This window comes from Nipponia nippon, unplaced genomic scaffold (genome assembly GCF_047370975.1).
Source record: "Nipponia nippon isolate SJK-2023a ecotype South Korea unplaced genomic scaffold, ASM4737097v1 scaffold_52, whole genome shotgun sequence".
In the NCBI taxonomy this organism is placed as follows: domain Eukaryota; kingdom Metazoa; phylum Chordata; class Aves; order Pelecaniformes; family Threskiornithidae; genus Nipponia; species Nipponia nippon.
This window is the reverse complement of record NW_028262372.1, coordinates 345,796-359,016: the sequence shown is the minus strand read 5'-3', so window position 1 is coordinate 359,016 and position 13,221 is coordinate 345,796. Positions and strand designations below refer to the sequence as shown.

The window sequence follows — 13,221 nt, the reverse complement described above, 5'->3', positions numbered from 1 at the left end:
AAAAAGAAAAAATTTTAAAATTACAAAAAAAAAAAAAAAAATTTAATAAAACCTTAAACTCACTCCAGTGGGGGAGGGGCTGCCTCTGTCCCAACCCCCCCCCCCCCCGCCCGGGAGACACAAGCGGAGCCACCCCCGCCACGCGCCCGCCGTCACCGCAACCGGCGCCGCTGTCACCCCCCGGGGCGCGGCTGTCACCCGCCCGGTGCGGTTGTCTCGCCGCCGCCGCGGGTGTTACCTGCCCCGGCGCGGTTGTCACCCGCCGGCGCGGTTGTACCCCCCCCCCCCCCCCCCGCGTTTGTCACCCCCGCAGCAGCACAGTCGCCCGGCGGCGGTGGCGGGCGTCACCCGCGTCACCCCCAGTTGACGGCCTCGTCCTCGGGCGCCAGGGGCAGGGTGCGGGTGACGACGCCGGTGCCGATGGTGCGGGAGCCGTCGCGCAGGGTGAAGCGCTGGCCCTGCTCCAGCACCATCGGCTGGCGCAGGATCAGGCTCAGCGCCGTGTCCTCCCCCGGCATCACCAGCTCCTGCGGGGGCAGGGAGGCGTGGGGCGGGGAGGTGTGGGGCGCGCCGTGGGGCGGGGAGGTGTGGGGCGGGGAGGTGTGGGGCGCGCCGTGGGGCAGGGAGGTGCGGGGCAGGGAGGTGTGGGGCGCGCCGTGGGGCGGGGAGGTGTGGGGCGGGGAGGCGTGGGGCGCGCCGTGGGGCAGGGAGGTGTGGGGTGGGGAAGTGTGGGGCGTGCTGTGGGGCAGGGAGATGGGGGGCAGGGAGATGGGAGGCAGGGAGATGGGAGGCAGGGAGGTGTGGGGCAGGGAGATGGGGGGCAGGGAGATGGGGGGGCAAGGATGTGCAGGGCAGGGAGGTGTGGGGCGCGCTGTGGGGGCAGGGAGGCGCAGGGCAGGGAGGTGTGGGGCAGGGAGATGGGGGGCAGGGAGATGGGGGGCAGGGAGATGGGGGGGCAAGGATGTGCGGGGCAGGGAGGTGTGGGGCGCGCTGTGGGGGCAGGGAGGCGTGGGGCAGGGAGGTGTGGGGCGCGCCGTGGGGCAGAGATGTGCGGGGCAGGGAGATGGGGGGCAGGGAGGCACGCGGCAGGGAGGTGTGGGGCAGGGAGATGGGGGGCAGGGATGTGTGGGGCAGGGAGGCGTGGGGCAGGGAGGTGTGGGGCGCGCCGTGGGGCAGAGATGTGTGGGGCAGGGAGATGGGGGGCAGGGAGGTGCGGGGCGGGGAGGCGTGGGGCGCGCCGTGGGGCAGGGCCGTACCTTGTCGGGGGGCAGGAGGACGCGGCAGGCGATGTCCCAGGTGTGGGAGAACATGACGGGGGCGTAGTGCGCCACGAAGGGCTTGTGGCGGCCGCCCTCCTGCGGGCTCAGGACGTAGACCTGGGGGGCGGGGGGAGGTGGGGCGGGGGGCTGCCCCACGGCTGCCCCACGGCTGCCCCGCTCTTCTGTGCTGCCGTTCCGCTCCCTGGTCTGCCCCACCGCCCGCGCCTCGTCCTGCCCCACAACCTGCCCCATAACCCCCCCTTCTGCCCCACACCCTGCCCCACACCCTGCCCCACAACCCCCCCTTCTGCCCCACCTCCTGCCCTGCAACCTCCCCCCCTTCCACCCCGATTTGCCCCCCCGTTCTGCCCCACACCCCACCCCCTTCTGCCCCATAACCTGCCGCCTCCTGCCCCGCCCCCCCCCACCCCCCAACCCCCACCCCCCACCCCCCCCCCACCCACGCCACACCCGCCCCACGGCCACCCCACACCTGCCCCACGGCCGCCCCACGGCCGCCCCACGCCCACGCCACGCCTGCCCCACACCCGCCCCACGGCCACGCCACGCCCACGCCACGCCCACCCCATGGCCGCCCCACACCCGCCCCACGGCCACACCACGCCTGCCCCACGGCCACCCCACACCCGCCCCACGCCTGCCCCACGCCCAAACCACGCCCGCGCCACGCCCGCCCCACGGCCACCCCACACCTGCCCCACGCCCGCCCCACGCCCACGCCACGCCCACGCCACGCCCGCCCCACGCCCGCCCACCTGCGCCTCCACTTTCTGGTGGGCCTGGAGGGAGCCGGGCTTCCCCATCACCATCCCCCGCCGCACGTCCTCCCGCCGCAGCCCCCGCAGCAGCGCCCCCAGGTTGTCCCCGGCCTCCGCCCGCTCCAGGCTCTTGTGGAACATCTCAATGCCTGCGGGGGCCGGGGCGGGGTCAGCGCCGGGGGGCGGGGCCAGCGCCGGGGGGCGGGGCCAGCGCTGTGGGGCGGACGGGGGGCGGGTGTGGGGCAGGCCACGGGGCAGTTGTGGGGCAGGCATGGAGCTGGCCGTGGGGCAGGCGTGGGGCAGGCGTGGGGCAGGCGTGGGGCTGGCCATAGGGCACGCGTGGGGCTGGTGTGGGGCAGGAGTGGGGCAGGCGTGGGGCAGCTGTGGGGCAGCCATGGAGCTGGCCATGGGGCAGGCATGGGGCAGGCGTGGGGCGGTTGTGGGGCAGGAGTGGGGCAGGCGTGGGGCGGTTGTGGGGCAGGAGTGGGGCAGGCATGGGGCAGGCATGGGGCAGCCATGGAATTGGCCATAGGGCAGGCACGGGGCTGGTGTGGGGCAGTTGTGGGGCAGCTGTGGGGCAGCCATGGAGCTGGCCATGGGGCAGGCATGGAGCTGGCCGTGGGGCAGTTGTGGGGCAGGTGTGGGGCAGGCGTGGGGCAGCTGTGGGGCAGGCGTGGGGCAGACGTGAGGCAGGCGTGGGGCAGGGTGTGGGGCAGGGTGTGGGGCAGACTGACCGGTCACCACCGTCCGCAGGTGGCGGTTGTAGCCCAGGAACTCGCACTCGTCGCCCTTGCGGATGGTGCCGCGCTCCAGCGTCCCCGTCACCACGGTGCCGCGGCCTGCGGGGGGGCGGGGGGGTCAGGCGCGGGCGCGGGGCGGCCGTGGGGCGGCCGTGGGGCGGCCGTGGGGCGGGGGGTACCCGGGATGGAGTGGACGGCCTCGACGGGCAGCAGGAAGGGCCTCTCCAGGTCGCGGGGCGGCAGCGGGATGTGGCTGTCGATGGCCTCCAGCAGCTTCAGCACCGAGTTCAGCCCCAGCTCGGGGTCGCGGTCCTGGGCGGGGGGAGGGGTCAGGGCGCGGCGTGGGGCGCAGTGGGGCAGAGGGACACAGGGTGTGGGGCAGGGCGTGGGGCGGAGGGACGCGGGGTGTGGGGCAGGGTGTGGGGTGCAGTGCGGCAGGGAGACACAGGGTGTGGGGCAGGGTGTGGGGCAGAGAGACGCGGGGTGTGGGGCAGAAGGAGGGGCGCAGTGGGGCGGAGGGACGCGGGGTGTGGGGCAGGGCGTGGGGCGCAGTGGGGCAGGGAGACACAGGGTGTGGGGCAGGGTGTGGGGCAGAGAGACGCGGGGTGTGGGGCAGAAGGAGGGGCGCAGTGGGGCGGAGGTGGGGCGGAGGGACGCGGGGTGTGGGGCAGGGCGTGGGGCGCAGTGGGGCAGAGGGACACAGGGTGTGGGGCAGGGTGTGGGGCAGAGAGACGCGGGGTGTGGGGCAGAAGGAGGGGCGCAGTGGGGCGGAGGTGGGGCGGAGGGACGCGGGGTGTGGGGCGGGGCGGGGGGCGCGGGGGGGCAGGGGGACACGGGGGGGGGGGCAGGGTGTGGGGCAGAGAGACGCGGGGTGTGGGGCAGAAGGAGGGGCGCAGTGGGGTGGAGGTGGGGCGGAGGGACGCGGGGTGTGGGGCAGGGCGTGGGGCGCAGTGGGGCAGAGGGACACAGGGTGTGGGGCAGGGTGTGGGGCAGAGACACGTTGGGTGTGGGGCAGGGCGTGGGGCGCAGTGGGACACGGAGACACAGGGTGTGGGGCAGGGCGTGGGGCGGAGGGACGCGGGGTGTGGGGCAGAAGGAGGGGCGCAGTGGGGCAGAGTGTGGGGGGCAGTGGGGCACAGGGACATGGTGTGGGGCAGGGTGTGGGGCAGAGACATGCGGGGTGCGGGGCGGAACGAGGGGCACAGTGGGGCAGAGTGTGGGGGGCAGTGGGGCAGGGTGTGGGGCAGAGAGATGTGGGGTGGGGGGAGGGACGCGGGGTGTGGGGCAGAGAGACGCGGGGTGTGGGGCAGAAGGAGGGGCGCAGTGGGGCAGAGTGTGGGGGGCAGTGGGGCAGGGTGTGGGGCAGAGAGATGTGGGGTGGGGGGGGAAGGACGCGGGGTGTGGGGCAGAACGAGGGGCGCAGCGGGGCAGGGCGTGGGGCAGAGAAGGTTGTGGGGCAGAGGCGGGGCACAGCGGGGCGGCAGCCGCCGGGGTCGACCCGCGCGGCAGAGCCAGGCCGCGAAGAGAGCCCGGCCGTGGGGCGGCCGTGGGGCAGGGTGTGGGGCAGGGTGTGGGGCAGGGTGTGGGGCAGGGTGTGGGGCAGGGTGTGGGGCTGACCTGGAGGGCGCAGAGCGCGGAGCCGACGATGACGGGGGTGCGCTCGCCGTCGAAGCCGAACTCGCTGAGCAGCTCCCGCACCTCCAGCTCCACCAGCGCCAGCAGCTCGGGGTCGGCCACCGCGTCCGCCTTGTTCACGTACACCACCACGTGCCGCACCCCCACCTGGGGGGCAGGCAGCTATGGGGCAGCCCCACGGCGCCGCCCCCAGCCCCACGGCGCCGCCCCCAGCCCCACGGCGCCGGCCCCTGCCCCGTAGATGCGGCCCCACAGATCCCCCCGCCCGCCCCTCCCAGCTGCCCCAGCCCCTTAAACCCCCCCAGCCCCACAGATTCCCCAGCCCCACAGATTCCCCCCCCAGCCCCACAGATTCCCCCCCGCCCCACAGATTCCCCCCGCCCCACAGATTCCCCAGCCCCACAGATTCCCCCCAGCCCCACAGATTCCCCCCCAGCCCCACAGATTCCCCCCCGCCCCACAGATTCCCCCCCAGCCCCACAGATTCCCCAGCCGCACAGATTCCCCCCCGCCCCACAGATTCCCCCCCGCCCCACAGATTCCCCCCGCCCCACAGATTCCCCCCCCAGCCCCACAGATTCCCCCCCAGCCCCACAGATTCCCCCCCGCCCCACAGATTCCCCCCCAGCCCCATAGATTCCCCCCCAGCCCCATAGATTCCCCCCCACACCCCACAGCTCCCTCCAGCCCCATAAATCCCCCAGCCCCGTGGCTGCCCCATAGATCCCCCAGCCCCATAGGTCCCAGCCTCCCAGCTCCCCCCAGCCCCACAGCTGCCCCATAGCTGCCCCCCAGATCCCTCAAGACCCCCCCCCCCCCCGGCCCCATAGATCCCCCAGCCCCACAGCTGCCCCACAGCCTCTGCAGCCCCCCAGATCCCCCAGCCCCATAGCTCTCCCCCAGCCCCACGGCTCCCAGCCCCCCGGCTGCCCCACGGCCGCCCCCTGGCTCCCAGCCCCACGGCCGCCCCCTGGCTGCCCCACGGCTCCCAGCCCCCCGGCGCCCAGCCCCACGGCTGCCCCACGGCTGCCCCCCGGCCCCCAGCCCCACGGCTGCCCCACGGCTCCCAGCCCCCCAGCCGCCCCCCGGCTGCCCCCCGGCCCCCAGCCCCACGGCTGCCCCACGGCCGCCCCCCGGCGCCCCCCACCTGCTTGGCCAGCAGCAGGTGCTCGCGGGTCTGGGGCATTTGCCCGTCGGTGGCGGCCACCACCAGGATGCAGCCGTCCAGCGGCGCCGTCCCCGTGATCATGTTCTGGGGGGAGGGGCCCCAACGGGGGGGAGGGGTCAGCACCAACGGGGGGAGGGGCAGCAACGGGGGGGAGGGGTCAGCACCGACGGGGGAGGGGCAGCAACGGGGGGAGGGATCAGCACCAACGGGGGGGGAGGGGCCCCAATGGGGGGGGGGGGGCCCATGGAGGGGGGGGGGGGGCAGCACCAGCGGGGGGGGGGGCAGCAAAGGGGGGGGAGGGGTCAGCACCAACGGGGGAGAGGGGCACCAATGGGGGGGAGGGGTCAGCACCAACGGGGGGAGGGGCAGGAACAGGGGGGGGGGGTCGGCACCAACGGGGGAGGGGCAGCAACGGGTGGGAGGCGTCAGCACCAACGGGGGGAGGGGTCAGCACCAACGGGGGGGAGGGGCCCCAATGGGGGGGAGGGGACACGACACGACCCCGAAGTGGGGGCGGGGCCCCGAAAATGCTGGGGGGGGGGAGGGGCAGAGACCCCGGGGGTGAAGCGGGGGGAGGGAGGAGACCCCGGGGGGGAGGGGGAGGGGCTGGGGGGTGGGGTTTTGGGGGGTTTTGGGGTCATTTCAGGGGGTTTTGGGGCGCTGGGGGGTGGGGCGCGGGGGAGGGGTTTTGGGGGGGTTTTGGGGGGGTTTTGGGGCGCTGGGGGGGGGGGTGGGGCGCGGGGGAGGGGTTTTGGGGTCGTTTCAGGGGGTTTTGGGGCGCTGGGGGGAGGGGTGGGGGTTGGGGTGGGGGTTGGGGGGGTCGCGGCTGACCTTGACGTAGTCGGCGTGGCCGGGGCAGTCGGTGTGGGCGTAGTGGCGGCGCGCGGTGGCGTACTCCACGTGGGCGGCGTTGATGGTGATGCCGCGCGCCCGCTCCTCCGGCGCGCTGTCGATCTCCTCGTAGCGCCGGAACCGGGCGCTGCCCGACGCCGACAGGACTGGGGGGGGGTGGGGGGTGTCACCCCAAAATCCCCCCCATTTTGGGGTCCCCCCGCCATTTTGTGGCCCCTCCCCGCCATTTTCTGCTCCCCCTCCACCATTTTGGGGCTCCCCCCGCCATTTTCTGACCCTTCCCCGCCATTTTGGGGTCCCCACCCCCCATTTTGGGCCATTTCCCCCCATTTTAGGGTCCCCCTCCACCATTTTGGGGCTCCCCCTCTGCCATTTTCTGCCCCTTCCCCGCCATTTTGGGGTCCCCACCCCCCATTTTGGGGTCCCCCCGCCATTTTGTGCCCCTTCCCCGCCATTTTGGGGTCCCCCCGGCCATTTTGTGCCCCCTCCCCACCATTTTCTGCCCCCCTCCACCATTTTGGGGCTCCCCGCCATTTTGTGCCCCTTCCCCACCATTTTCTGCCCCCCTCCACCATTTTGGGGCTCCCCCCGCCATTTTGGGGTCCCCACCCCCCATTTTGGGGCTCTCCCCTCCCATTTTGAGCCATTTTCCCCAGTTTTGGGGTCCCCCTCCACCATTTTGGGCCATTTCCCCCCAGTTTTGGGGTCCCCCTCCACGCTTTGGGGTCCCCCCCGCCATTTTGTGTCCCCTCCCCGCCATTTTCTGCCCTCCCCCTCCACCATTTTGGGGCTCCCCCCGCCATTTTGTGCCCCCACCCCTCATTTTGGGGTCCCCCTCCACGTTTTGGGGCTCCCCCCGCCATTTTGTGCCCCCTCCCCGCCATTTTCTGCTCCCCCTCCACCATTTCGGGGCTCCCCCCGCCATTTTGTGCCCCTTCCCCGCCATTTTGGGGTCCCCACCCCCATTTTGGGCTCCCCCCGCCATTTTGGGCCATTTCCCCCCAGTTTTGGGGTCCCCCTCCGCCATTTTATGCCCCCACCCCTCATTTTGGGCTCCATCTCCACCATTTTGGGGCCCCCCCCGCCATTTCGCGCCCCCTCCCCGCCGTTTTCTGCCCCCCTCCACCATTTTGTGCCCCCTCCACCATTTTCTGCTCCCCCCCCGCCATTTCGCGCCCCCTCCCCGCCATTTTCTGCCCCCCCTCCACCATTTTGGGGGTCCCCCCACCATTTCGCGCCCCCCCCCCCCCCCCCCCCCCGCCCCCTTCCGGGGTCCCCGCGCTCACTGCGGGTGATGGCGGCCGTCAGCGTGGTCTTGCCGTGGTCGACGTGGCCGATGGTGCCCACGTTGAGGTGGGGTTTGTCCCTCACGAAGCTCTGCTTGGCCTCCGCCGCCAGCCCCCGCCGCGGGGGGCCCCCCCGCAGCCCCCCCACGCCCAGGGCGCCCAGGGGCAGGCGCAGAGCTGGGGGGGGGGGGGGAAATGGGGGTCAGGGGGGGCCCCAAGGGGGTTTGGGGGGGCGCTAAGGGGGCTGGGGGGGCTCTATGGGGGTTGGGGGGGGCCCAAGGGGGTTTGGGGGGGCTCTATGGGGGTTGGGGGGGAATCTATGGGGGTTGGGGGGGCCCCAAGGGGGTTTGGGGGGCCCTAAGGGGGCTGGGGGGGATCTATGGGGGTTGGGGGGCCCTAAGGGGGCTGGGGGGGCTCTATGGGGGTTGGGGGGCCCTAAGGGGGCTGGGGAGGGGCCCTAAGGGGGCTGGGGGGGGGCTCTATGGGGGTTGGGGGGGCCCTAAGGGGGCTGGGGGGCCCTAAGGGGGCTGGGGGGGCTCTATGGGGGTTGGGGGGGGGGCCCAAGGGGGTTTGGGGGGCCCTAAGGGGGCTGGGGGGGCTCTATGGGGTTTGGGGGGCGCTAAGGGGGCCGGGGGGGCTCTATGGGGGTTGGGGGGCCCTAAGGGGGCTGGGGGGGCTCTATGGGGGTCAGGGGGGCCCCAAGGGGTTTGGGGGGTCCCTAAGGGGGCTGGGGGGCTCTATGGGGTTGGGGGGGGGGCCCCAGGGGGGACTGGGGGGCACTAAGGGGGGGGTTGGGGTCTCTATGGGGCTTGGGGGTCCCTAAGGGGGCTCTGGGGGGCCCTAAGGGGGAGGGGGTTGGGGTCTCTATGGGGCTTGGGGGGGCCCGGGGGCTTGGGGGGGGCTCTAAAGGGGGTTTATGGGGTCTCTGTGGGGTTTGGGGGGCCCAAGGGGGTTTGGGGGGCCCTAAGGGGGGTTTGGGGTCTCTGTGGGGGGTTTTGGGGGTCCCCAAGGGGCCAGGGAGGCCCTAAGGGGCGTCTGGGGGGCCCCGAGGGGGCTCTGGGGTCTCTAAAGGGGGTTGGGGGGGGGGGAGGGGCCCAAGGGGGATTTTGGGCGGGAATCAGTGGAAAGCGGGGAGCCCTGAGGGGGGGGGGGCGGGGGCTGTGAGGGACCGGAGGGCGCTGAGGCCCCCCTTCCCCCCGCGTGCCCCATGACCTTCACCCCCGCCGCCGCCCGCCCCCCCCCGGCCCCCGGCCCCCCCCCCCGCCCCCCGGAGCCCCCCCCCCCGCCCCCGGAGCCCCCCCCGGCCCCGTCCCGCACCGGCGGCCGGGCCCCGCGCCCGGCGGAGCAGCGCAGCGGGCAGCGCCATGGCGCTGCCTCCTCCTTCCCCGCCGGAAGTCGCCTCAGCCACCCCGCTTCCGGCCCGCACCGGAAATGCGGCGGCGGCGGCGGGAAAAGAGCGACGCTCTAGGCAAGCGCCTCCCCCGCCAGGGGAAGGCGCCGCTCTATGGTTTCCCCCGCGGCGCCGCTCTGCCCCCGCCCCGCCGATGCTCTACGGTGCTGGAGGACCGCTCAGCCTAAATCCCCCCAGAGCCCCCCAAAATCCCCCCAAATCCCCCCAAATCCCCCCCGCCCCCCAATGCCCCAGAGCCCCCCAGCCCCCCCAATGCACCCCAAAACCCCCCAAATCCCCCCAATGCACCCCAAAACCCCCCAACCCCCCCCAAATCCCCCCAATGCACCCCAACCCCCCAAATCCCCCCAAAACCCCCCCAAAATCCCCCCAAAAACCCCAGCCCCCCCAAACCCCCCACCCCCCAAAATCCCCCCAATCTCCCCAAATCCCCAGCCCCCCGCCCCCCAATGCCCCAGAGCCCCCCAACCCCCCCAATGCACCCCAAAACCCCCCAACCCCCCAAATCCCCCCAAATCCCCCCACCCCCCAATGCCCCAGCCCCCCCCCCAACCCCCCAATGCACCCCAAAACCCCCCAAATCCCCCCAAATCCCCCCACCCCCCAAATCGCCCCAGCCCCCAAAACCCCCCAAAATCCCCCCAAAAACCCCCAGCCCCCCAAATCGCCCCCAGCCCCCCAACCCCCCCAAAACCCCCCAAATCCCCAGCCCCCCCAGCCCCCCAACCCCCCCAATGCACCCCAAACCCCCCAAATCCCCCCACCCCCCAAATCGCCCCAGCCCCCCCAAAACCCCCCAGCCCCCCCCCAAAATCCCCCCCAAACCCCCCAACCCCCCCAAATCCCCCCAAAACCCCCCCAAATGCCCCAGAGCCCCCAAACCCCCCCAACCCCCCCAAATCCCCCCAAACCCCCCCACCCCCCAAATCGCCCCAGCCCCCCGCCCCCCAATGCCCCAGCGCCCCCCAACCCCCCCAAAATCCCCCCTCCCCCCCCCAATGCCCCCCTCCCCCCCCCCCCCGGAAGCCTCCCCGCCCCCGCGCCGCTGCCCCGGGTCCCCGGGGACCCCTGGGGTTTGGGGGGGGGGAGGGGGAGGGGAAGAAAGGGCCAAGGGGGGGAGGGGCCCATGGGTGGGGGGCCCCCAGTGGGGGGAGGGGCAGGGTGGGGGAGGTGTGTCGTGTGTGTCCGTCCCGTCCCCCCCCCCCCCCCATTTTTGGGGTCCCCGGGGGGGGGGGGAGGGGGGGGGGGGGGGGGTGGGGGCCCCGTCACGGTCGGGGACCCCGGAGGTGCCCCCGCCTCCGGCCCCGGCCCCGCGGGGGGAAGATGGCGGCCGCGCGGCTCCTGCTGCTGCTGGCGGCGCTGGCGGGGGCCCGGGGGCCACCACGGGGAGCCCCGGGGGCCACCGGTGAGCGGGGGAGGGGCACGGGGGGCCACTGCGGGGCGGGGGGCTGTGGCCACGGGGGCGTGGGATGCGGGGGGGGGGGGGGGGGTGTGGTGGTCACCAAGGTGGGGGGTGGTGGCCACCGAGGTGGGGGACGTGGGGGTTGGTGGCCACCAATGTGGGGGTTGGTGGCTACTGAGGGGGTGGCCATGGGGGTTGGTGGCCACCCAGATGGTGGCCATGGGGGTTGGGGATGTGGGAACGTGGGGGCTGGTGGCCATGGGGGTTGGTGGCCATGGGGGGTGGCCACGGGGGGTGGTGGCCATGGGGGTTGGTGGCCATGGGGTTGGTGGCCACGGGGGTGGCCATGGGGTTGGTGGCCATGGGGGTTGGTGGCCATGGGTGGTGGCCACGGGGGTTGGTGGCCACGGGGGTTGGTGGCCATGGGGTTGGTGGCCATGGGGTTGGTGGCCACGGGGGTTGGTGGCCATGGGGGGTGGTGGCCATGGGGTTGGTGGCCACGGGGGTTGGTGGCCATGGGGGGTGGTGGCCATGGGGGGTGGTGGCCATGGGTGGTGGCCACGGGGGTTGGTGGCCATGGGGTTGGTGGCCATGGGGGGTGGTGGCCATGGGGGGTGGTGGCCATGGGGGGTGGCCATGGGGTTGGTGGCCATGGGGTTGGTGGCCATGGGGGGTGGTGGCCACGGGGCTGGTGGCCACGGGGCTCGGGGGGCCCATCCTCCGCCCACCCCCAGGTGACGAAGCCGACGGCCCCGGGCCCCAGGCGCTGCTCGATGGCGCTGAAGGGCCCGGGGGGGCCCCGGGGCGGCGCCAGGGCCCGGCCGCGGGGTGAGGGGCTGCCACCGGCCCACGGCCCCCAGGGTGCCCCCATCTCCCAGTCCCTCCCAGTCCCTCCCAGTCCCCTCCACCAGTCCGTCCCAGTCCCCCCCAGTCCCCTCCACCATCTCCTCCCAGTCCCCTCCACCATCTCCTCCCAGTTCCTCCCAGTCTTCTCCACCATCTCCCAGTTCCTCCCAGTCCCCTCCACCATCTCCTCCCAGTCCCTCCCAGTCCCCTCCACCATCTCCCAGTTCCTCCCAGTCCCCTCCACCATCTCCCAGTCCGTCCCAGTCCCCCCTAGTCCCCTCCACCATCTCCTCCCAGTCCCTCCCAGTCCCCTCCACCATCTCCCAGTTCCTCCCAGTCCCCTCCACCATCTCCCAGTCCGTCCCAGTCCCCCCAGTCCCCTCCACCATCTCCTCCCAGTCCCTCCCAGTCCCCTCCACCATCTCCCAGTTCCTCCCAGTCCCCTCCACCATCTCTCAGTCCGTCCCAGTCCCCCCCAGTCCCCTCCACCATCTCCTCCCAGTCCCTCCCAGTCCCCTCCACCATCTCCCAGTCCCCCCCAGTCCCCTCCACCATCTCCTCCCAGTCCCTCCCAGTCCCCTCCACCATCTCCCAGTCCCTCCCAGTCCCCTCCACCATCTCCTCCCAGTCCCTCCCAGTCCCTCCTGTTCCCCCCCATCTCCCCACGTCCCCATCGCCTACTGGGAGCACTGGGGGCGCCAGGGGGGCACTGGGGATACTGGGGGCACTGGGGGGGATTGGGCGGCCCTCATTCCTACTGGGAGGGTCCCTGGTCCATACTGGGGGGGCTGGGGGAGCCTATGGGGGGGTCTATGGGGGCTCTGGGGGGTCTATAGGGGTCTATGGGGGCCATAGGGGCTATAGGGGCCATGGGGGGGGTCTATAAGGGTCTATGGGGTCCCTGGGGGGTCTATAGGGGTCTATGGGGCGGGCTGGGGGGCTATGGGGGGTCTATAGGGGTCTATGGGGTGGACTGGGGGGCTATGGGGGCCATAGGGGCTATGGGGGGGTCCCTGGGGGGTCTATAGGGGTCTATGGGGTGGGCTGGGGGGCTATGGGGGGTCTATAGGGGTCTATGGGGTGGACTGGGGGGCTATGGGGGCCATAGGGGCTATGGGGGGTCCCTGGGGGTCTATAGGGGTCTATGGGGCGGGTTGGGGGCCCATGGGGGGTCTATAGGGGTCTATGGGGGGTCTATAGGGGTCTATGGGGCGGGTTGGGGGGCCATGGGGGGTCTATAGGGGTCTATGGGGCGGGCTGGGGGGCTATGGGGGGGCTATGGGGGGCTATAGGGGCCATAGGGGCTATGGGGGGTCCCTGGGGGGTCTATAGGGGTCTATGGGGTGGACTGGGGGGCTATGGGGGCCATAGGGGCTATGGGGGGTCCCTGGGGGGTCTATAGGGGTCTATGGGGCGGGTTGGGGGGCCATGGGGGGTCTATAGGGGTCTATGGGGGGGTCTATAGGGGTCTATGGGGCGGGTTGGGGGGCCATGGGGGGTCTATAGGGGTCTATGGGGGGTCTATAGGGGTCTATGGGGCAGGTTGGGGGGCCATGGGGGGTCTATAGGGGTCTATGGGGGGTCTATAGGGGTCTATGGGGCGGGTTGGGGGGCCATGGGGGGTCTATAGGGGTCTATGGGGCGGGCTGGGGGGCTATGGGGGGGCTATGGGGGGCTATGGGGGCCATAGGGGCTATGGGGGGTCCCTGGGGGGTCTATAGGGGTCTATGGGGCGGGTTGGGGGGCCATGGGGGGTCTATAGGGGTCTATGGGGGGGTCTATAGGGGTCTATGGGGCGGGTTGGGGGGCCATGGGGGGTCTATAGGGGTCTATGGGGGGTCTA

At 73.1% G+C, this 13,221-nt stretch overlaps 1 protein-coding gene across 2 annotated transcripts; it reads right to left on the bottom strand.

The window, feature by feature from the left end:
• Nucleotides 1–105: 105 nt before the first annotated feature.
• TUFM (Tu translation elongation factor, mitochondrial) lies at nt 106–9,266 on the bottom strand. 2 transcript variants are annotated; one of them, XM_087735131.1, is made up of 10 exons: nt 9,037–9,100; nt 7,720–7,896; nt 6,413–6,579; nt 5,561–5,665; nt 4,396–4,560; nt 2,958–3,090; nt 2,773–2,877; nt 2,036–2,187; nt 1,257–1,376; nt 266–527 (listed from the first exon to the last, which is right to left on the bottom strand). In XM_087735131.1, exons 1-10 carry the CDS (start codon nt 9,083–9,085, stop codon nt 354–356), a joined length of 1,347 nt encoding a protein of 448 aa, XP_087591257.1. In that variant the 5' UTR covers nt 9,086–9,100; the 3' UTR covers nt 266–353. The 2 variants fall into 2 exon arrangements, with proteins under 2 accessions (XP_087591256.1, XP_087591257.1); XM_087735130.1 differs by lacking the exon at nt 2,036–2,187 and having other exon boundaries at nt 106–527; nt 9,037–9,266.
• Nucleotides 9,267–13,221: the final 3,955 nt, after the last annotated feature.